Source organism: Microchirus variegatus (genome assembly GCF_963457635.1).
Source record: "Microchirus variegatus genome assembly, chromosome: 21".
Taxonomy (NCBI): Eukaryota; Metazoa; Chordata; class Actinopteri; order Pleuronectiformes; family Soleidae; genus Microchirus; species Microchirus variegatus.
The window spans coordinates 14,942,126-14,965,861 of record NC_139822.1 but is presented as its reverse complement, the minus strand read 5'-3'; the positions used below and the strand labels follow the sequence as shown (position 1 = coordinate 14,965,861).

General features: G+C 41.6%; 1 protein-coding gene across 1 annotated transcript; it reads right to left on the bottom strand.

Annotated features, from left to right (window-relative positions):
- Positions 1-1,063: 1,063 nt before the first annotated feature.
- Positions 1,064-22,531, bottom strand: scaf8 (SR-related CTD-associated factor 8). Its single transcript, XM_083908187.1, has 20 exons — positions 22,419-22,531; positions 21,488-21,571; positions 9,591-9,635; positions 9,270-9,431; positions 8,929-9,085; positions 8,709-8,836; positions 8,403-8,579; positions 8,238-8,317; positions 8,008-8,128; positions 7,350-7,478; positions 7,030-7,139; positions 6,475-6,668; positions 6,283-6,383; positions 5,848-5,961; positions 5,501-5,657; positions 5,090-5,220; positions 4,817-4,958; positions 4,705-4,737; positions 4,364-4,585; positions 1,064-4,244 (listed from the first exon to the last, which is right to left on the bottom strand). The coding sequence occupies exons 1-20, from the start codon at positions 22,446-22,448 to the stop codon at positions 2,326-2,328; spliced, it is 4,236 nt and encodes a 1,411-aa protein (XP_083764313.1). The 5' UTR covers positions 22,449-22,531; the 3' UTR covers positions 1,064-2,325.
- Between the last annotated feature and the right edge of the window lie 1,205 nt (positions 22,532-23,736).

The following is a 23,736-nucleotide window of genomic DNA, read 5'->3' as shown; positions in this document are numbered from 1 at the left end:
GAGAGAGGATTTATTTTTATTGCCGTCCACAGGAGTCAAAGCCGAATCGAGGTGTGCACGTTTGCGTGTTTCACGGCAGATAGCGGTTGATTCAAAATATCAGCCTGTCAAATCTTTCTGAGGGGGAGGTCAACGGGCGGCTGGACTCGAGAGAGAGAGATTCATGGACCGAGCACATGAAAGAAAGAAAGAAAGAAGTGGACGTTTTAAGCTCCTTGAAAGCCTCATCTCGATCGACGCGGGTTTGTTAATACTTCAGAGGAGCTGAAACGGCGTCAACAGACACCACAACGTACAAATGAAACGCCTCGTTTGTATTTCGGGAGCACTAGCGAGTACAGCAGTGAGTAAGTGCGCCGTTTTGTGCTGAGCGTGCACTTTCCCCAGCTGCAGCAAACAGGTCCCTGGCAGTGCAGGGTGGAAAGTGGTAAAGTGTGTGTGTGTGTGGAGGGGGCAGTTAAATGGCTCAGCATCTTCCTCATCTGTTTTCACCCCACTTTCCCCTCTTGTTTTGTCGATGCAAGCACCAGATGGTGGCTTTTTTTTATTATTACCAAGAACTACCTCCTGTGAGAAATGTGCGCTTAGATGCACACCTTTTACACCTTTATTTTTAGGTGTAAAATAAATATTTGTGGGTTTTTTGAAGTGCAGAATTGACCTTTGAACGCAGCATCTCGGGAGGTTTTTTCAGGACTGGCGTTAAGGTGGACTCTACAGTTGCCGACGACAATCTAAATGTGTTTTTATTAGAAGGAACCATAGGGGACTGGGAGAAACGTACAAAAAGGATGTTGGTCGAAGCATCCATACTCTCTTATTTGAAACTACAGTGTTGTGTTTGCAAGACTTGATCCGATTGGGCCTGAACTGTGATTCATGACAATTAAGAGCAGTAAAAATCTGATGAACCTTCAATTTTTATTTCAACATCACAACTCCTGTATAAGACATGTGGTCTGAGGGAAAAACAGCAGACTATGGATTTCTAGAAGCATGGTCTCGACAGAAAAGAACTACAAGTATGAAATGAACAAGAGAGACAAGAAGGTTAAATGGCTACAGGCCTGCATGCACAGAACAGTGGAGTAAATATTGTTCTTTACTGGGGCGAGTGCTGAACAAAATGCCCAGCAACCATTCAAAGAGCAGACCAGTCATTTCTGTGCAGGTAGCATTCTGTTCATAAAGCTGACTGACACCGAGTTGCACGCGCAGTCTGGCGTACGTCACACAGTAGTGTTGGGTAGCATCATGAATGACAAATCCATTCAAAAAGGCACAATCCCATCCTCAACAGTCACTGAGCAAAAAAAGCGTCGGGAAACATCATACAGTAACTAAGAACTACACGTCCCACGGTTGCATCCAACAAAGTGCTTTGTGGATGGATGGTATAGCAGCAACTTGAGTTACAAGAACATCAAATCGACTGCAGTGACAGCACACAATGTGTATAAGTCTGTTAACGCAGTCTTATTTCCCCCACTGGTCCTGGATCAGAAAACAGTCCTAAAGCATATGTTTTTAAAACAGACAAAGTATGTTTATTTCAAACTAAAACAATATGCACCCAACATGAGAACATCCCTCTGTTCAGTTTCTTTTTCTTCCTCCTGGCATGTCATTTTCTGTGTGTGTTTTGCAGCATTATTAGGAACAAATTGCAGACATTTATTCTGAGGATACAACATTTTCATGTTTTCACGTTATTAAAAAATTATAATTTCTTTCCAATTAACAGCGGCTGTACTCGTCTCACTGAACGCAGGCGGCTATTTGTTCTGCTAAGAAAACTGAAAGCATTGTAGGACACGAGAGAAGCGTTCACTGAAAACGTTGCAGCAGCAAATTTAAAATGAGAGAAGACAGAAACGGGGCCCAGCAACTGTCGGTTTCAAGTGCGGTGTTTAACTGTGATTTTATCCATTAATGAACAGCCAGGATTTGTTACTCTCTTCCATAGGAAGGTCAAAACTTATTTTTCACCGTATACAATTAAAACATTTTGGCAGGCAACTTGATAAAACTGATTAAAATCTGATAAAATTATTAAAAAGGGAGGATGGGGGGGGGCATTACAACTTAAAAAAGGAAATAAAATACAAACAAAAGTTCTACCAATAAATCAGCTGACGAGCCTTTCTATTTAAGTACACTGGTATTTGTGAGAGATAAAATCATGTGTTATTGGTTATCAGACAGTAACTGGTGGGAGTCAGTATTCATCATGTCCCGTGTGGTAGTGGTGTTGGGTTTTGCTGACATGAGTACAGAGAAGAAGAGACAACTTTACAAAATGATCTTTTACCTACTGAGTGATGATTATGTCCCCTCAGTGTCTGTGACAGTGTCTACCACTGGCTGACTCGCAGCTTCCTCCACGGCCTCACTCTGTTCATTGTCTACGTCCTTAGGTGAAGCAAGCTGCTCCGGTTCACTTTCTGGGTGCACAGAATCAGAGGAAGGGACTGGAGAGGGCTCGGGGGAGCCCTCTGGTGTGGGCTCAGCCACATTGCTATTGTCCAGCCCAGGTCCGTTGAGCCACTGCTGTTGGACTGAGGACTCTCTCGAGTCTTGCGACTCCTCGTCATTCTTCGGCGAGCTTTCCTGCTCCTCCAGAGAGTGAGTCGACTCTTCACGGGGGCTGACGGCTAACGTGAAGGCCACAGGTGAGTCCTGGGATGACGCCTCGACCAGTGGTGAGGCTTGGTTTGGGGTCTCAGTGCCTGGAGATGAGGTGGATTTGGAGGGGGACTGGGCTGTGGGTTGGAATTGTGATTCTGATTCAGGAGGGGTCTCCGACTGTGGCGGTGATGATGATGATGATGATGGTGATGACTGGGCCTGGATGGGAGCCTCAGTCACTGGGCTTTGACTCTTGTTATCGGGTGATTGGTCAGGTGATTGGGTTGAGGGAGGCGACTGCACTTGAGGCGTCGTCTCAGATGGAGCTGCAGTTTCTGACTGGGGCTCGGGTGCAGGTGCAGAGCTCTGTGAGGGAGGCGGAGTCTTGATCTGAAATGGAGGGAGAGGCTGGTTCAAACCCATGAGGGGAGGCTTGCCCTGAACTTGAGGCAGGAGGGGAGACTGGAAACGTGACTGCATCTGGGGGTTTAATTTGAGCGACCCGAGTAATTTGCCTTGGTTCAGGGCCAGATTAGGATTGAGAGTTGGAGTTGGAAGAAGGGGTGTGGGGAGTGGGAGAAGAGGTGTCCAACCACCACGTTCGCGTTCCCTCTCACGGTCTCTATCTTTGTCACGGTCTCTGTCGCGTTCAAACTCCCTGCCGCGATCCCTGCCTCGATCTCTGTCTCTTTCCCTCTCACGCTCCCTCTCCCGTTCCCGATCCCTGTCACGGCTGTGGCGGTTGCCGTTCATCTCCCTTCTGAAGTCAAAATCTCTTTCATCTCTGTCTCTTTGCCTGTCCCACGGGCGTCTTCGTTCGTCTAGGTCTTGATGCAGTTCACTGTCAAAAGGTGCCGGGGCACCACCACCACTTCGATTCCAGGCCTGTGGGCCCCCAGCAGCTCCTGCATTTCCAGGAGGACCAGGAGCTCCTGCTGTCCCAGGACGGCTGTCAAAGCGGTTGGGAAAATTCTGCCCAGGTGTGGGTCGCTCCTCCTGGAAGCCTTTAGGACCACCAGGAGCTTGTGGGCCACCTCGCATGCCATCTCGTTCATCAAAGTCCCCCCTGGCTTGGTTCCAGCGATTATCAGGAGTAAAGCCCGCAAGAGCCTGCAGACGTCCTACTAGGCTGGACCTGGCTGCCCCTGGAGTCTGTAGCAAAGGGGGTCTGCCTGTTGCTCCACCTCCGAGGGACTCCCTGTGATCTGGTGGAGGGGTCCTCAGTAGGCCTGTGCTCTGCTTCTCCATTGGGGGAAAGCGATAGTCCTGGTCTTTGCCCTCATCAGCCCCAGAAGAAGACTCCTCTTCTTTCTTGGCTATGTTTTCATTGGTAAGATTTGGGGCCCGGTTGAAGGGGTCCATCTGAGGGAAGGGAGCCCGGGCACGCGCTTGAGCCTGGAGAGCGCCGTCGAGGAGGCCAGCAGCAGGGCCGTGCTGCATGAGAAGAGGGAAGCGGGCTGCGGCCCCTGCCTGAAGGAGGTTAGGTCGCACATCGAGAGGCAACAGGCCAGGCATTCTCTGCCCGGTCAGAGCAGCCTGATGCAGCGGGTGGGTGAGGGAAGCAGAAGGATGCATGCCAAGGAGACCCATCCCACTGCGGACTGCATTTTGCATGCCTGGGGATTAAAAACAATGAGAAATACTTATTTTAAATGTGTACTCAAGTACCATTTTACAGCACAACTACAAACAAAACCCTAGGAAAACCCTAGAACTCTATTTAGCAAGTCCTCACCTTGCAGTGTGAGCTCTGCGGCATCCAACCCATCTGCAGACTGAGCCGTTTTCTCATTATTAGCTTGCTGAGGTTGGACTCCCACTGGGTTGAATACTCCAGCCCCAGGGATGGCTGAGGGCATAAAGCTGCCAGGGATGGTGCTGGTCGGTGGGATCATAGCACTAAATGGGGATTCCTTGACAGCTTCTTGGCTGTTCACCAATGAAGGCTGCACCAAAGCTGTTGGTAAGCAAAAGAGAAACATATTTAATCCAAAATAAACATCTCAAAGTAAATTATGGAAAATGACACTGTTATTTTAAAAATGTTGGTTATAGGAGAATGTTATAAATACTTACAAGTAGTGGCCGCCTGTGCAGCCTGCATGAAACCTGCATGACAGAAAAGTGTGCGTCAGATTGTGAATTTCTCTGGATTTTTCTTCTTCATCACACTGTTTGCATCATTTACCTGGTGGAGGCTGTGTGGCATTGAAGCTGGCTCTTATGAAGGGTGGTGGCGGCCCGTAACCTGGAGGGGGTATGCTCATGGTGACGGGGAAATTTGGGGGCACTAAACCTACTGCATTGGGAACAGCCTGGGAGACTGGCAGCTGGATTAGACACGAGAGAGTGTGAACATGTAAGACACAGGTACAGCAAAACTTGCATAGTATATTACATAATTGTAAAAGACGAGAAGAATCGTAACAGGGTGCCGAGGTGTACCATACTGTTTCAGTACCTGTACAGGCATCATGGTAACCTGCTGGCTGTAGGTCTCAGTCTGGGTGTTGGACACAGCTGTCGTCTCTACGCTTACTGGCTGACTTGGAACTTCCTTCACTGGCTCAGCATTCTTGGCTGCCTCCCACTCTGCAGAAACACACCAACTGTTCAAACCATGGACTAGAGAGTCAAGATAAGCTTTTTTCCCACCCCCACTAATTCGGTCTTCATCTTCTTATTAGGAAGGAGAAGGGGGTTCTTCAAAGGGATTGTTGATAGAATTTTAACAAGACAAACTGAAATGGACAGTAAACAAATTCTTGATGTGATCAAATGCCAAGAATTATATGTGCAGGGATATCTGCATTGCATCATATCATGATGGTGTTTGTGTTTACGATTAAATAGCGTAATTGTTTCTTTTCACCATCATTGACGGTCTCCTGGTCAATGATTCCTCCTTCAGCAAAACCATCCAGATCATCCAGCTTCACCTTCTCCCAAGGTATGTAGGTAACACCCAGGTCCACGTCCCAAAACTGCTTGTACTCCTGTTTTACGCCCTTGTTCAGAGCCCACGCAATCTAAATCAGACACAGTCACAGGTCAACAAACGGCGATTTTCATTTCTGGGAGCAGACAAGGATCTGTGTGCCTGGAAAGCTAAGCCATCTCTGTGGGTGAATCATCCAAAGGTGACTGGAAAATTACATTAGACGAAACCACAAGGAAGACGAAAATACAAATAAATCAAATTCTAAAGGCAATATGCACCTTGATGACTTTGGAGCCAATCTTAAAAGAGCCAGTGCTGAGTTTCTGGCGCGCACGGTACGCATCCTGTCTGTGGACCATACAGATGTAGGCACAGCCTCTGGGGGGGATCATCTGCAAAACCACACAGATTTGTTACATAGGACAAGGGAACGCTGAACAACAGGTCATGGCCATGTCAAGTCTAGATTGACTGGAAATGTGTAATTAATGAGAAATGTATAATAAGAAAAGGGAGTTGGGGAGTATATGTAAAACAGAATGAAGACAAAGAAAAAGAGTACTGTGGAGTACAAAAAGTAAAAGATTAACTAGAGCTTAAGGTCACAGTATGGTAATGACAGACTGAGGCTTATTAGCCTTTTGGAGATGAAAGAGCTGGTAAACATGCCAATGCTAAATTAGAGGCTTAGCAGTGGGAGAGGGCCTACTTACATTGATGGATTCAATCTGGCCAAATTCTTCAAACAGATTGGTAAGATCTTGCTGAGTTGCTTTTTTGTCCACCTGGCCCACCCACAGAGTTGTACTGCACACTAGGCAAGTGTAAAGGAGGAAAGAAAATTATTACTGGCATGATTCTAGCAATTAATTATTCAACAACTATCTGCAAAAACTGCCACTTACCACTTAGAGTCTTGGATCTGATGGGGGGCAAGCCTTTCTTCTGCCGCTCCTTCTCTCGCTCTCTGGCACGTCTTTCGCTCGAGTAAGACCGCGACGACTTCCTCTTGCGATCTCTGGAGCGCGAGCGTGACCGTTTGCGGTGCTTGCGTTTCCGTGAGCCGGAACGGGACCTGGAACGCCTCCTCTTGGGGGACCTGCAGACGGGACACCAAAGCATTTGGAATTACTTTCAGTAATTCGTTTTTGTCATTTTCAATGTAAAAGTGTCTCTGTTTCTTTTGAAAATACAGTCAAGTTAAGTTCACAACACCGTTTGTTACAAATTATTCTGTATTTTTATTTCAAGGGTCAACAGACAAAAACACAGGTAATAATAAGAGTCTTGCACAATAAGGTATTATTAAAAGTTATCTTGTACTACAATACTCATGACCTTCAGGGGCAACACAAACAGTAGTATCTGAATGAAGAATCTCAGCCTCTTTCACGATTAAAATTTCAGGCACATAAAGTAATGTATAACAAAATGAGATTTCAGAAATAAGAGGGACTGACCTCGAGTGTGACCGTGAGCGTGTTCTGGAACGTTTGCTAGCAGACTTCTTTTCCTCTGCCTCAAAGCTCTCCTCCTCCATTCCATCAGGGCCCTCATCCAGATCCATGTCCTAAAAAAAAGCCATTATCATTTCAGCACAGCAATGGAAGGCAATGCAGTGAACTGCAGTGATTAGCATTAGACTAGGGAATAGATTTCAATCAATAATGCTTTGTGCAGTTGTTTTGGGGCATTCATTTCATTTACAAACCTAATTAGAGAAACACTGCCAAGATATAGATTTATAAAAGCTGGGGTTTTTAGGCAATGCTAAACATACCTGCTGCTGGTTATCTATGGAGTCGTCCATCTTGTTCTCTGGCTCGGGAAGCTGCGGCTGGCTGCTGCTCTGAGCAGTCACAGAGTTTTCCTGCCCATACATCGAGTCCTGCCCTTCAATGCTCATAGCCTAAAAAAGAACAAGAGTAGCATATTTTGTCACGCCTTTTATGAAATTGCATTTTTTTGTGGAGCATTTGGGCCTTAAGATAAGACTATGGAGATTTGGAATTAGAATTAACAGTATCTCTTGTGCACTATAATATTTACTTTCTGATTTACTGTCATGCAAATATCACCGAGTACCACTTCATTTTCAAAGTAGTATCATTTATGTGAGGACAACCCTCACACAGCACTCCGAAATGTTCGTCCTTTGTTTTATTATCCGTGAAACTGTTGAGGACAAAGTCCTTCAAAATAAGTGCTACAACCCACTGGACTTTGAAAACAGTGCCTCTCCTGCTTTAGTACAATACACATAAACTGTGTAAGAGCCGTTATGAATCACGTCATGAAATGTGTAAATGTAGCCATTGATATCTAATTTTTTTTAAATAGTTCAAATTCACTGAAGACAGAACTTGCATACATTAATAGTGAAACATGAACATATGACAGCAGTACAATCATGACTGTAATGCATATGTGAGGTTTACCTTCTGCTGGTGCTGTTGGTGCTCCAGTAGCTGCTTTTGAAACTGCTCCAGGTTCTGTTGTTGGATCTGCTCAGCTAACTGGTGGAAAAGGGAGCTGTTGATGGGCTCAGACACCATGGGCCTGGAAATGATCAACAGCTTGATAAGACGCAAGCACTTGGCAGATGTTGATAAATTAATTTGAGACCACTTTTTCAAACAAGCCAAGTCACAACACACACAAAACTCACAACTGAGATGACGAACTGTCTTTTTTAGATTCTTCGCCACGTTCGTTATCGTTCCCAAAGTCAAACGGACCCAGAAGTTTCTGCAGCAAAGACGATGCAATCATGTAAGGAGGCGTTCAATGACGTGTGAAAATTAGGAAACTTGCTGCTGGTTTCCAGCCTTACTTTATTAAAAGAGGAGACCCTCTGCTCCAGGGGGTTGAGGCTGTTTGCAGTGGCAGCAGCGGTGAGTTGTGCCGTCAGAGCTTGCAACTGCACCACTAAGCCGGCATCCAAGGCCTGCAGCAGGGACGGCTGGGGTTTCTGCTGCTGCATTTGAAGACTCTGAACCAGCTGCTGCAACTACAAATGACAATACAGTGTCACTTTGGCCATTTTTCATCAACAAAGGCAATTAGAGAGAACAGTGCCATATTAAACCACAATCAAAGAGCCTAGTGAGTGAGATGTCGAGTGGCCATGAACTCTAACCTGCTGTCCCTGGGGACTCTGAAGGATCTGTGCCACAGCTGCAACAGTGTCTGTGTTGGTAATCTGGGAGGCCCAGTCAGGCAGACCCTGGACTAAGTTGGCTGGAGTGGCTGGAGTAGCTGGGGTACCTGAACGCACAGAGATTCAGATTATATCAATTAAATCATTTGACATCATTATCAGTGAGTGTTTCACTAAACGTGTTCGTGCTTTGACTGACCAGGTGTAGTGTTATTGACCGGGGCAGCACTGCTCGGCATGACAGGGGTGACACTCGGGGGAGCGATCCCAGCCGCCATATCCAACAGAGGTTGGATGATGTCACTCTTGAAGACAGCATTCTTTTGCCACAGGTTGAGGACTCGCACAATCTTACTCTGGAAATTCACCAACAAGGAAACGTAAAACACCAGCAAAATGTAGCCCAAAATAACAAGGATGACGACAACGTCGTAAAAAAGGTCAAAGATGCTCACACACATTTAGATATTATGCCTCATTAAACCACGACACACAGAGCCATAGAGAGGAACACAAAAAAATGATTCAATATGTTCTGACCTTATCATCTGAAGGGCAGCGGTAGAGGTGCTGAAACGTAGATATGATATTCTTGCTGAAGCGCGGCGCAAAGACGTCCTTCTCTGTGCCAAACTGGTGTCGTGACTGCCTGACAATTGAGTCGATGACGTACAAGCCCGGAACCTTGTATTCTGGTTTGCACTGTAACACACAAACAGGACACTGGTGAGAAATAAAAACATCTAGGGCCTTTTATGCATAATCTTGGAACAGTTAACACTTGTACATTAGGGGTTTAGTTCAAAAAGAAAATAACACCAACACATTGTTAGTTTGACCCTCATTTAAAATAGAACTCACCTTCTGTACGAACTTCTCTACACTCTGGACGACATGCTTGTAGAACTGAAAGAGAAGCAAAGGAAATCATTTAAATGATATATTGGAGACGACCTGAATTAACGGCAACATTTGGGGAGAAACTTAAAAAGCATCGCCTCAGGTTAGTTACAGTGTAGAAGGGTAAAGAAGAACATGGGTAAGTTGTATACTTAACACTTTTTAACCCCAACAATACATTACTGACTGTAAAGAAAGAGTAAGGAGAGACGACCAAGTTTGCCTCCGTCTTTAATGATGGAAATAAATTGGCACTGCAAAGGTTGTAACAATTGGTTTCTTAAATTTTGAATGTGTCATTGGTGGTTGCATAAATATTCTACAGCATCAAACTTTTCAGGGATCATTGCAGCGACATTCAGCATTCTATTGTGTTGACATGGAAAACAAAAAATAAAATGAGATGGACAGACAAACTAAATTAAATAACATTGAAAACCTGAGAAGCTTGGACAAATCCTTATATTGTTCAGAAGACTTCAAAAACAGCAACACATTAAAAAGAGTAGATGGCTATTACACCACAGTAAATCAATGTACTACAGGCACCAAGTTATGATTGATCGAAGTCTGCCCGTTTAATTATTTATGACAGTTGTGTCTCCAATCTATAATTCACCAACCAAACCGTAGTAGAATGCACTAACAACATTAGTAGAACATGGTGTAGTCTGAGTCATAACAGTGAGGCTGCATAGAGTTGAAGTTGAGTATCACAAAAACAGAAATTGTTATTGAATTTTTCAGCAAGATTATGTTTATTTGTGGCTTAGGAAATGGGGAAAACTTTATAGTTAATCTATAAACCGACGCAGAATGCAGTGTACAGTTTTAAAGGTGGTGTTTAAAAGCCCTAAAATCAATATCACAATGAACAATGTGTTAGGGTTGTTGTGAGACTTTAGTGTGCCACAATTATATAGGTTATACATAGAAATTGCAGTGAATACAGACTTGTCCTGTTTACCAACAACACCTTCCATGGAGTTAAAAGCCTCAAAACACTTAACGGTGCATTATGTAATAAATCTAAAGCAACTGGCTATAAAATCCTCCTAATATGTCACAGAGACACAGGAATAATGTTCATATAACAAACTGAACTCACCAACCACAACAGTACGGACAATATTTGCATTAAAAAAATATTTTGCAGACTGCAAATCATGTTTATGTTTTGAAATAATGTTTTGGCATGTGGCGCCACCTACCGCCATCTACCAATCATTGCAGTCAGTAGAGTCTCAGCTGCCGAGCAACTACGAGTTGCCAGTTACGTCAGAAAACAAACCTAAAAGACCTCGGTATTTTGAATTTGAATGTAGTAACCGTTTTTGGCCACATTCTTACCTATGGCACCTTTAAACCTGCATAGCCAAAGCTTATCAAAGATTTGGAAATGTTTACCATCTTTCTTCTGCCATGTACAGTGGACAAAAATAACAGCCTGCAGACTTTGCAAGCCCACATGCGTTGAGACTAAACGCATGACCGCAGCATATATTTGGATTTAAACGTAAAATATAGCAGTTATGGGGGAAAAAAACTGGATAGTTCAACCATTATGACATTGTACTAGTAGGTTTACATTAACAATTTTAAAGCTCAAGTTCTACTTTCATCCAGTAGATGGAGTCAGAGGACAAGAAACAGAGTTCATGATTTCATTGCCAGAGGGATCATGAAATAGAGTAATATATGGTCAAATGTGACAAAGCAAATGTCTGTCAAGCAGCTGGTGGCAGTTACAAAAGCAGCAATCACATTTAAGTTTAAGGGATATTAGCAAATCCAAAACACAATGCTCTATTATTTACTGTTGCAGGAGTCCCAATAAAAAAGCTTCTAACAGGGAAAACAGATTAGGAAAAACACTGGAAAATGACATCAAAATTTGAGTTAAGTTTGAAGACTTAAAGACACCAGACCCCTTAATAACAGCAGTCATAGAATCAAACACATATGCTGATAATTTAACAAATTGTGACACAATAATGGCCCTCAAGACTGAACTGTTGATAGGTTTTTAACTCCAGTTTGATGCTTGTGATTTTGGTGGAATTGGAAATTTGGTGACATGCTCATCCTAAACATTTCGGCTAAATTATAGTGAAGATGAATTAGGAATGAACATTTGTTACTCAACGTGCAGACAATACACGTCTTGTCATAACTTCACAAATGCAGGAAACGAGTTACTTTAAAAGCAGCCGAGTAGAATCTTAAAGCTATAAAAACAAGTGTAAAGGCAAAAATAGCTTAAAATCAAAGCACTTAAATTTAATCTATTTTTCATTCAAGTCCCTCCGTTTGTGTTGCCCCAACAATCACAAGAACCCTGTGCATTACGTTAGACGGCCACATGTGCACACACGTGAAAACAATAAATCCCCAGTGACTATGAATGAAAATCCATGAAGTCCATAAGGTGTTTTCAATCTGATTGAAGTTTAGAGAGGGAAAAAAAGAACAGGCAGTCCTCAGCCTGATGCAGTAGGGGGTAAAAGCGCGTTTGTTGATACTGCAGCTTTGACAAGTTTTCTGTACTGACATTAACGTCGAGTTAGTGCAGGCGTGTGTGTGTGTGTAATATGGAGCACACAGTAAATGAAGCGACAATTACCATGTCATATTCAAAACCGAACAATAAAAGAGTTAACACAATGTAATGTGATAATCAAAGCAGTGAATTTGAAATGTTGTGACAAGTGCTAATTAAAAAGATCCTAAGAGTAACCTGTGGTTGGGTTTAACAGACATTAATAACAGATGTCACAGTCAAATCAACAATGGCTGGGTTCTGTTCAGCTTCTTCAGTTTTAGGGTGGAAGCAGGCTGACTTCCACACTGTGCCAATTGGGACAGAGCCAGTGTTCGTGTTGTCAGTATCACCTGTGCTTTCCCTGCTGAAATATGTCACAGTGTCTGTGGTGGAAAATGTCAAATGCATTGTCAGCCGCCCAGCTCATCCAGATATGTTGTGATACGTTGGCAGCCTGGAGCCCACACACACACACTGAGTCAACTAAATTATACACAATGGTCGATGTCTTTCCAATGATCAGAGCATCATCTGATCTGCCATTTCAAATTTTTAGAACAAGAACAGGGGCATCTTAACAAGAAGTGTGAACTTTCATAATTAACTACCAAGGAAGGCAAACTTGCTTACAAAACGGCAAACAAAGGTCAGCTGTGGGCTCTTTGCACTGCATTTATGGATAATGTGCTTTGAATTGACTGAAAGTTGAGACTACAATGACCAGTGGCAACTCCACTGGCAAATTATACAAAGAAGAATGCATTATAAATTTGGTCACAGTTTAATGACACCATAAACTAACACTGAGCTGGTTTAACACCTCTTGTGAGTAAGTGGTATCTGCAGCCCCACAAGTCTGCTCTTCTTTCTGTTCTACTTCATTTTGGGGTTTTTGAGGAATTGTAATAACGTGGCAGAGCTTTTTCTGTGTGCATCCAGGGTAGACACATTTTCAAGACAAATGCATCTCAACTTGCTAGCAAACAAATGTCGGTAATGTAGAAGCAGGTGCAGCTACTAACAAGTGAATGGGTCAAAGCTGAGGGTTTTTCTATTCTTATTCTTTACTCCATAATAGAGAAGCAGAAAGAAGAGGAAGATGAAGATGACTTCATAATTCTTTAACCGACACTTGTACTTTTTTCACATGATTCTAAGCCACTATTTTATCTCATATTCCGTGTTAAGAGGGCAATCTATGCATTTGCTTTACGGGAACTTCAAAGTAAATACAAGATGCATAGCTTTACTGCTAGAAGCACCCAGGTTTCCATAAGAATAAGTTACCTTCCCTTTATAATGCAATTGACAGTAAATCATCAAATTAAATAATTATAGATCATTGCACCATGTGTTCTCAAAGAAAACCTGTGATGCATTGTTAATCTGTCATAATCATTAAATAACTTAAGTGTTGCCCTGTGAATAAGAAGTATTCTAATGAAATTGTGATGCATTTGTACTCTCACCCGTTTTTAGACTATCTGGATACCTCAGTGCATGTATATACATGAAAAGCAGTGAATTTGTTGATACGGGTCATTTTCAACGGGCCATACTTTCCACATGTGTTCAGAGCAGGGAGGGTATTTTGAGGCAAAACGCTAGTCGACAATCACTGGGTTTAATATTATTTAAATGAAACCACATACTTGCATACATGCACTAGATCGGGGTGGAACATTTATAATATGGGGGGCGAGGTACCATATTGAAATCCTTCCTTCTCAGGAATCATCACAATTTTGTATTACAAAATCATATGAAAACATTTTGTGTTATATCAGGAGTACGTTTTACTTTCTGCAAGTCATACAATAATGCCTTCGTTTGAAAATCAGTATCAGTTTTGTTTGTACATGCATAGATAGCAGAAGAACTTTCTGACACACACACCTTAATCTGGACATACTATTGAAACAACTGGGGTTTTGTACCGATGCACAAGACTAAACTCGATTGATCACAACAATTACCCATAATCAACAAGCCAGGTCTGTGTCCTCAGCAATATCTTTATACTGCTTTCCATCACAATAATAACCTTTATTTATAGAGCACTTTTCTTAACAATGTTACGAAGTGATTAGCAGTCAAATCAAATCTAATCAAATATCTCAAGGCACAAAGAACATCACGTCTACCGGCTGTGGCGTGATTCACACAGAATTGCTCCACATCACTTCTATCATTGCTATTATTTAGAGAAGAACTGAACTGCAGGTGCCTTACTGGCTACCTGCAGTTGACCAGGTGCCCACAGACGCGGTGTTAAGATGCACTGCATCAGATGCTGCAGTGGGGGATTAGCCTCTAATTCATGATCATTGTTCCAAAGAAGAAATTATCCTAAAAAAAGCCATTCTGTATGAACTTGTGGTTATGGGCTTGCAACTTTTTCCATAATTACAAAAAGAAATTCACATAACGTGATTAAATCTATCATGCCCTACTCCATAATTAGATGTAAAGCCTGGTAATGTTGTAAGTTGAAATGTTCAATTAATCACCATCTCCTTTGTTAGTCAATGAAACAAAAGAAAAACAGCAAAGTTATTATTTTGAAGTATATTGTTATAATAAATTGACATGCTAAGAGCTCGTCTGAGGAACATTGTGTATATTTCTCCGTCTGAAAGTGATGCACTTCAGCTGAATGTTTGGCATGCTTTTATTACCACCTTTACAAACAGAACTCTTGTTGCACTTTAGGTAACAACTATTATCAGTGTAAACTCTGGTGAAATATAACCAGACATTGAATGTTCATCTCTGTCCACTGCAACTTGGCTGGAGTAGGTCTGTGTCTGTATGATGCTCTTGGCTCTCGCCGCCTGTAGGAGTGTCTTTGTGAGACAGAGGAAGCTATCCCTGTTACCGTCAGCACTTAATGATACTACAGTATTTCAAAATGTAGCCCCAGGGCCTGTTTAATACCAGGTTTCCTACCATTGAATCACTTCGAAACACGTGCCAAGTAATGAACGGACAACAAGTCATAACTTTGATCAGTTTACTGCGAGTTTCATTGCCATTACACTCCCTTTTAGAGCTGCAACTGACGATTATTTTCGTAATCGATTAATCTGTCGATTATTTTCTCGATTAATCGATTAATCGTTTGGTCCATAAAATGTCAGAAAATTAAAAAAAACGTTGATCCGTGTTCGTCAAACCTGGCAATGACAAAATTATTCAGTTTTAATGATTTTTTTGTTATGTGGAGCAAAGAAACGAAGAAAATATTCACATTTAAGAAGCTAAAACAATCAGAAATCTTGTTTTAATCATGAAAAAAGCTTCAAACCGATTATCAAAATAGTTGCCGATTAATTTAGTAATCGATTAATAATCGATTAATCGTTTCAGCTCTACTCCCTTGACTCAAGACTTAAATAGAGTGCAAACTTCCTCACTTGCGGTGGACACCTTCAGTTTGATAGTTAATAACCAGTTAAAAGAATTAATGAAAATTTAAATATAATGATTTAAGGAATAGGAACGAGGTTGTGGCCATGGAGGCATTGAGGTTAGTACAATTAATTGGGGCCATTTACAGCTACAACTATTTAGATTTGCATCAATGTGGAAGAAGGTGGTAGAAGGTAGGGCCTGACCCAAAAAGTGACTATTCATTGCGCTAGTGTTATGAATCTCATCTTACACATACATACAGTGTACGCCCAAAAATCTTTGGAGCGCAAAGTTTTTTCTTTGGTTTAATTTCCAGAGTTTGATACATTGAACAATGCGTGAAGATCAATTTGCTATGGTCAGTGCTGATTCCCTTTCTATTCTCCCCTCAACTGCTATTTAAAAACACAACATAGCATTCCGTTCATTCATCTCCCTGCCCCACAGTTCTTTTTCTCTTACATACACCCAGACACGCAAGCACACACAGACTAACATGATTTATCTGCCTCTTCTCTCTACACACAGCACATGCAGCCTCTATCAAAGAATAGCACGAGGAAACGATGTTAATGGTATTTTACTTCTACAAGCGACTCAGTTTGAAACCATATAACCACTACAAAACAGCCAGCGAAGCAATGTGTGCACACATACTGTGCTTCAAATAAAGACATTTAAACATTTACCTAAACCTTATTCTTATTCACATATAAGGGAAATGAAAATAAGACGACCCCCATTGTGGCGGTGTGATAAAGAGAAAAATTTGGAGTTCACCTGAATGAAAATGTTGGGCACAACAAAAACAAAACGTTTTTTGGAGCCCTGCCTATGTTTACATACATTCATTCAGTTTGACAAATATGACATGCAGCAAATGCCCACAGGATGGAATCAAAACTGCTACGCGTGTGAAATTGACCTTATTTTTACTGGACTACTGTCCCAGTGTATAAGCACTAGCAGGAAATCCATTTACTGAATGAAATGCATTTGCATCTGTTACACTAGACAACATTACAGCCCCTTTCAGCTTGTTAGTATGAGGCAGTTTATGTTTAAGCTGGTGGCTATTCGTTTTCCAAGTCCAACCACCCATTGACTAGAAAATATCCTATTTTAACCTGACAGGGTTGTGTGAAATTGGTCTCATCAGTCAAAAAAGTATGAGCCTGAACTTCACCACTTTGTCACCGTTTTACCAGCTTCTTCTATTATTACTGGGTTAAATTCAGGGGTGCCACATACACCTGCCACCGAGGCAAGTTTGTATCCAACTGAAGGACACTCCTAGCGGTGTTGGCAAGTATCCTAAAAGTTTAGTCAGACTAACAAAATAATTTTGTCATGTAAATTTACTGATTGTTGTAAAATTCACAAGACAGAAAAATCTGATTTGAGAAGAGGGCAACATTACTGTACAAGTTCAGGATGAACTGGGTATAAATGCAACAGGCCACCTAGCATGTGGAAGCATTTCAAATTCAACACTGACGAAAATCTTCCATTAAATTAAAGCCCTGTCCTTCCTGGATATTTTTTAAATGTTTAAATGACAAATCTGGACTGATAAAAAAATTAAACTAACTAAAAGGAACCTAAAATACTAGATCAGAACAGTGATCAGTGATTTTGCAAGTTATGATCAGTGCAACCAAACTATATCCTCAAAGAAAGGCCAAAGAACATTTCTGAACCAATTTTAACCAGTTTGTGCAATTTTTCCAACTTATGCAAGTATGCAAGACTTGAAATACACCAAGTCTCTCACTATTTTAATTTCAAAAGGTAAACAAGAACTTCAAACATGTTGTGAGAGGGCTGCGATGCCTTTAGGAGTAAGATTGTCAGACTGAAGCAGCGACAGTCCTTGTCCTGGAGGAAATCTCTGCCCTGTGATTTCTGACCATGGTCTATAATCTAAACACGAGCGTTAACACGAGTAAAAGTCTTGTTGCACTTCAGACAAAGGCTATTATCAGCATCAGTTCTTCTCTTTCCTGCACAGACGCACACATGCACAGATCTCTTCCTCAGGATTCTGACCAGCAAACATCCGTTGTACAAACAGCGCCATTAACAGTCTTTTGTGCCTATAAGCCAAACCATATTCTTGGTGGTGGAGTTCTTTTTAGGAACCAACTTTTCCATTTTTGTTTGCCCTACTTTCCACTACTCTGTAATTCAAGCAGAAACCCACATCACTGCCCGTAGTTCGCCAAGATTGGTCCATCGCTCTTTCTCCAGGGTGGACACGAAGCAAACTGGCAAATAATGTGATTTGGCTGAGAAAAAAAAAAAGAAAAAAACTCACACTGCACTGTCCGTGCAAGAGCATAGAACAGCAGTGGATAGAATGTGACCTATATACAACCTCTCTGCTTTGGCAGGTCAACACCTAATCCTTCACGATCTAACATTGTCAAAATCATCCACACCGAATGTGCAGACTCACGAACCACAGTGTTTCCTGTCAAAACAACCATTCTGGGTTTATGAGATGTGCAACAGACAACCATGGGGCATGTATAACATTTCCATGTTAATGAAGAGTGTGTCTGACTGGGGAAAACACCTCAAAATATCCAACTTAGACAATCCTAACTAAACCAGCCCGAGTCAACTGAAAATCATGAGTAGCTTGTGAGAGTATGTGCGATGTCTGCTAGATTGAAAGAAAGCTTAATTACTGAACTACGTTTAAAGTCTTACAACAGAAAAAGAACATGTCAATGTGCTTTCTCAATTCCAAAAATACTAATGATCGCTCCAGTATACAATAGAAACACAGAAACATGTTCTGCTAAATACCAAGCACCCTTAAAGGGGAAGTATTTTAACTACACCAAAACAAAATACTCTTCAGACAATCAAACTATAAAAATGAACCGTAAAACTGTAAACACCAGCCTCATAATCAGCACATGACATTCAGAGAGGGAGCCCACAGTGGCAACAGGAAAAAGCTGTGCATCTCTGAGTGTGTGGGAGCAAATTAAAGAATAAAATATAATTTTAGTCTTCTTCCATCTTCCTAGTGAAACAACCCATACTCCTACCTAAGCTGGTAGGGGATTCTCTTATCTCTTTGTAACTCTCTCCACCCCATCCTCCTGCTTCACTTTCAGTGCTTTGGGGGAGCTGGGAGAGCTGCTGAGGGAAGGGGAAACAGGTGTTATTCACAGGTGGCATAAGGTACAGCAACACCAAAAGCACAGCAGTTCCTTTAGAAACACAAGTGCAATCAGGACAAGGATGCATGAGAATGTGCATCATTACGGAGTGAAGACCTTGCTAGTTATGGTCTATGACTAATGACTTATCACGTTATAAGAACAAAGTAATTATATGTACTTGGTCTAGCATCCCAGAAAAAAAACAATGAGACTTCTCAATGAGAGAATAAGACTGATCGCCCATTAGTTTAATGTCTATTAAATAACACGAGACATTAAGAGAAAGGGTCTTTCTGTCAAAAAGGGTGTATATAATGTGATTAAATGGGGGAGGCTTGGTGTTCATCTTTTTAAGACCACATAAAAAAAGACTAAAAATGGCCACATTCCCCACTGACACTTTTCTTCCAGCTAAGAACAAAATGTGTTACAAAATTATCCACGGCTCAACTGATTTTCCAGAAACATATTAGCAACAAATGATCCAGTTCTGACTGCATGAATAAGTCTCACAGTACTTCTCATTCAGGAATTTGATAGGAAATAAAAGGAGGAACAAATTATACTTATCAACTACACTTGGTTCATGGTCAGCTATTGTTACACAAGAAGATAGGATAGCTCGTAGAATTAAAACATGAATTTTCCCTCAGATGAGGAGCCTCTACAAGGAGATAACTTGCAAGTAGCGTCAACAACGTTAAATATTTTACAAGAGGTTAAAGAGAATCTACTGTTGGCACTGACAGCAGCCTGAAGCTACCGTTGCGGCAGACAGTGCTGTAATTGATTGGGTCTGGTACTATTACAACAGCGTCTTTCTTTCCGTTTTAAAATCCCTCTTTCCTGCTAACAAATCCACTGATGGGTCTTATACAAATGACATGCATGTCATCTCTGACCTAGTGTCCAGCACGGCCTCCAAATCGATCAATTTCACATCAGTGGAGTCAAATGTATTTTTTAACAATTCAGTAAGTGAAATGTTAGAAAAGATTAAGATCTGACATGTCACCATGGGAAAAGCACAAGTGTTAATTCAATGAATAACGGCTGAAAATCAATTTAGCAGCTTGGATTTCGCAATGCTAGCAGACTGTCAATGTCAAGGCTTATTGTGATACAAAACAAATCCATTACTACAGTCATTTCAAACATTTGCAGATTGAAAAGTAAAAACGGTACAGCTAACAATATTTTTATACTCCCGTTGCAAAACGTTGTTCAAAACAAGGATCTTTTGTACCACCAGACTCTTGAGTCCTACATTTGATATCGTCCACAACTTGGTTTAAGTACATACACTGCAGCGGAACTTTGATAAGAGGTATTAAAAAAACCCAAGTACTACCGTTTTTCAATTTTCCACAGCTACATCTACTTCATTTGCCCTTGGTAAGAAATGTCACAGCAATGCCAATATTTATGATTTAAGGGTGCTTTCATGGCTGTTCAATTCAGAATAATATGTTACAATGATGCACTCCACTTTAGTTTGATCCGTGTTCACGCTGCAGTCTAGAGGTTTGTGATTAGTCAGGATTTTATGGGACATTTGCCATTCTCTGGATGGTGATGTACCAGTATTCAGTATGTACAGTATACTAAAACACTGGAAATGCTCATGAGCAACTAGGCTGTGCAGAGAAATCAATGCCATATATCTGGTGATAAGACGCACTGTTGCTGCATCCAGGCACCTCAGGAGGAGGAGACATGCTCTGTGGGCATATAATGACCTATTCACTGGACACTTTGTATTCTGAAGACGCATCAGGTAAGCTGCTTGGTTATAAAGTCTCTTTATAAGCCTAGACTCGAACTCTGTTTACCAAAGTGGTTTCTGGCAGTGAAACTGTTGCAATAGTGCTGTTGGTTGTACCGGTTTGTGGGTAAATGCAGCTGCATACTACTGCAAACAACTGCGATTGCAACCACCGTCTCTAGGTGGTTGCAGCCCGGTTGATTATTGCCGGAATGGCCCATTAGAGCCGATCTAGGGGAGAAAAACTACTGGTTTAACAAGCAGCTAGGTATGAAAGCACCCCAATACTCTACACATTTGTACTGTATAGAAATTAACAGCTACCAAAGACCTATATTAGGTATGTTTTCATGCATTTTGCCAACATGTGTGGACTTGCCTGTATCATTAAGATTCCTTTCACTAACAATGCTCTCTTGCTGCCTGCAATATTTGTGCCCGCTGACAAAAAGCTGGTGATACACAAGATTTCTGTGTAAAGACTTTACAGATTTGATTTCATCAACTAAAGGACAATGATTGGGAATCAAAGTTAGACCAGGCCTTTTCCAAACTCGTACAAGACTCCATATGCATAAATATAAGTATTTTGAGCGGTAACAGAATGTAACATAAGGTGCTGATCAGCAGCTTGCGAATAGGCAATGTACTTAGATTTCTATTCATAATTTCATTTAAGCAACCACCAATAAACAGTTAATGAAATTGTAATTGTTAAAATGTTCCAATCCATTTGATGTAATCAACTGCATTTACAGCTGGAATGTACTATTTGGGGGGAAATAAACAGTCCATCTACTCCATATTTGTTTACATTCTTGCAGAGGATTTTGAGGAAAAAAAAAAGACACATTTGGAGACATGGCAGCCATTATCCGAACATAAGAATTGAAGACTTCCCTTTTCATGACCATTTCTTTATTCCCCATTACCGTCCCCATCATTTTACAGTACTTACTTTTATAGCCTTGATTCCAGACTTGGTGATCTGAGTCATCTTGGCCTTGGAGATGGGCGGCTTGTACTCGTTCAACGAGTACAGCTGAAAGACGAAATGAGACGAGAGGACATCTTGTCACACAATAGCACAACACTGGCTTTTTATTCAAAGAGTACATGAACAAACAGAAGTCCAGAGCATCCTCCCTTTTATGTACTAACTTTGTGCATTTGCAACATTTGACTTATATTGAACCAGGTAGATATTTAGCTCGCGATGTGAGAATGTACGTCTATAGTCGATGTTCTACGGCAATTTAGAACAATCCATCATTCCTGTCGATTGTATACTATAAATGAGTGCTGAACGTGAGTGGACAGTGATGCCAGCGCCATCAACGACTATGCCTGGAGACAAATGTCCACTGCAGGCAAAATATGGCTGAGCTACTAACATAGCTTCCACATAAACATGCTACGTTATCTTAAGGCATACAAATAATTTGCGACTGCACACAACAACATAGTTAAGTCAGCATTAAAATAGCCTGGTTACGTGGTAGTGGATACACTGCCCCCGTCTGTAATGGTTAACTATCACATCAAGTTACCACGCAACTAGGGCGGTTTAGCTCAAATGTGGCTAGCTCCTAGCTGCTAGCCTAACAGCGCGCTAGTTAATATTAACTCGTGAACTGGCAACCTTATATAGTATGTGCCAAGAAAAGCATTTTATTCACCGCTATAATGTGTATACTTTACGCGAATGGAAACACCGAACAACTTTAAAACGTATTGTATTCGCTGTATTGTTGTGCACAGACGCGGCCTCCGCCGAAACTGACCCCCTTTCTCTTTTAATGATGCTAACGTGAGCTAACTAGCCAGCATTGAAACGTGAAAAGAATGGTCACTTTAAAGAGGGAAAAACATAATAATTTCAAACAAACCTCGTTGTTAAAGGCTTTGACAGCCTCCATGGTTTGTTGCGTGGGTTCACAGGTGGCTGTAAATATTTATAGATGTCTCCTCAGTAACCGGTTAGAGGCATGCATGCTCGACGTTTGGCGAGATGGAGGAGATTGCCAATATGGCGCATCACCTCAATGGGAAATCTGCAGAGGGGCCAGCGACTCCTAGTGTCGACTTTAGGACAGTACAAGCTGTGCCAAACAAATCATAATACATTGCATCATGAGAAAAACACTTAGAATATTTGCTTGTACTTCAGAAAGTGTCAATTATTTACACCACTGCCTTTGATCATTTGTGCTTTGCACAGGTAAGAACCATATAATGTATGCTGCCACAGTTAAAGATTTGCATAAAACCTCCCAAAAAAATGGAAAAATAATTTCTTAAAAAAAAAAAAAAATCCAGTTTGAAATGCAGTCACACCACATTCTGCCTGAAAAATGTAACGTAAGCAAGTGTTAGCGTGCTTGTTATGCAGACAAGCTGAAAAGTGTATATTTTAAACACAAATTCACTCCACTGTGATCATTTATATTCACCCAAATTGATGTACATTAAGCAAAGATTGAATAAAACTATAAAAACCTGAAATATCACTTTGCCATTTAATCCTCCTTGAAGCACTTTCAACAGCAACTTGCAGCCTCATGTCTTCTGTGATGGCAAGTCTCTGTTAGTCTCTCAAGCTCTCGTCATGTTGGCTGAAGACCTCTGGCGGGCCTCTCCAAAGTAGTCAGGACAAACTGATAAAACTCATACCGAGCAGCTGCCACCATGCTTGCCCCACGGTTGAGACGACACTGGGAAGGCGAGGAGTTAAGATCAGTTACTTCATGTCCACATAGGAGCTCACCTTCCCCTCCATGAGCAAGAAGCCTAGCTTTTCTCCCCCCAATATCAGGGGGTTTCAGCATAATTTTGTTTCCAAGCTCTGCAGTCTCTCTCTCTGTGTGTTGGTCAGATCTGAGAACAGGCAAGGGTGGGGATTTTCAACTCATGCTCAATCAGTTTAATGCACCACAGGTGGGCGAGCTGAGAAGGTCATCAAGAGCGATGAGATTTAAAGCACCTGAGCTGTTATTCTTGATCCTGAATGTTCTGGTTTCACAAGTAAATATTCTGTTTTCATTTTGTCATTAAAAAAAACTATTTAGTATAGATCTGCAGCAAAAAATGTGGAAAGTAAAGGAGTGTGGATCAAAATAAAACTACACAGGAAAATGTTCACTCTTGTGGCGCGTGTTTATTTCCCTATATACAAACAATCACATGGACATTTATGACAGACTCGAG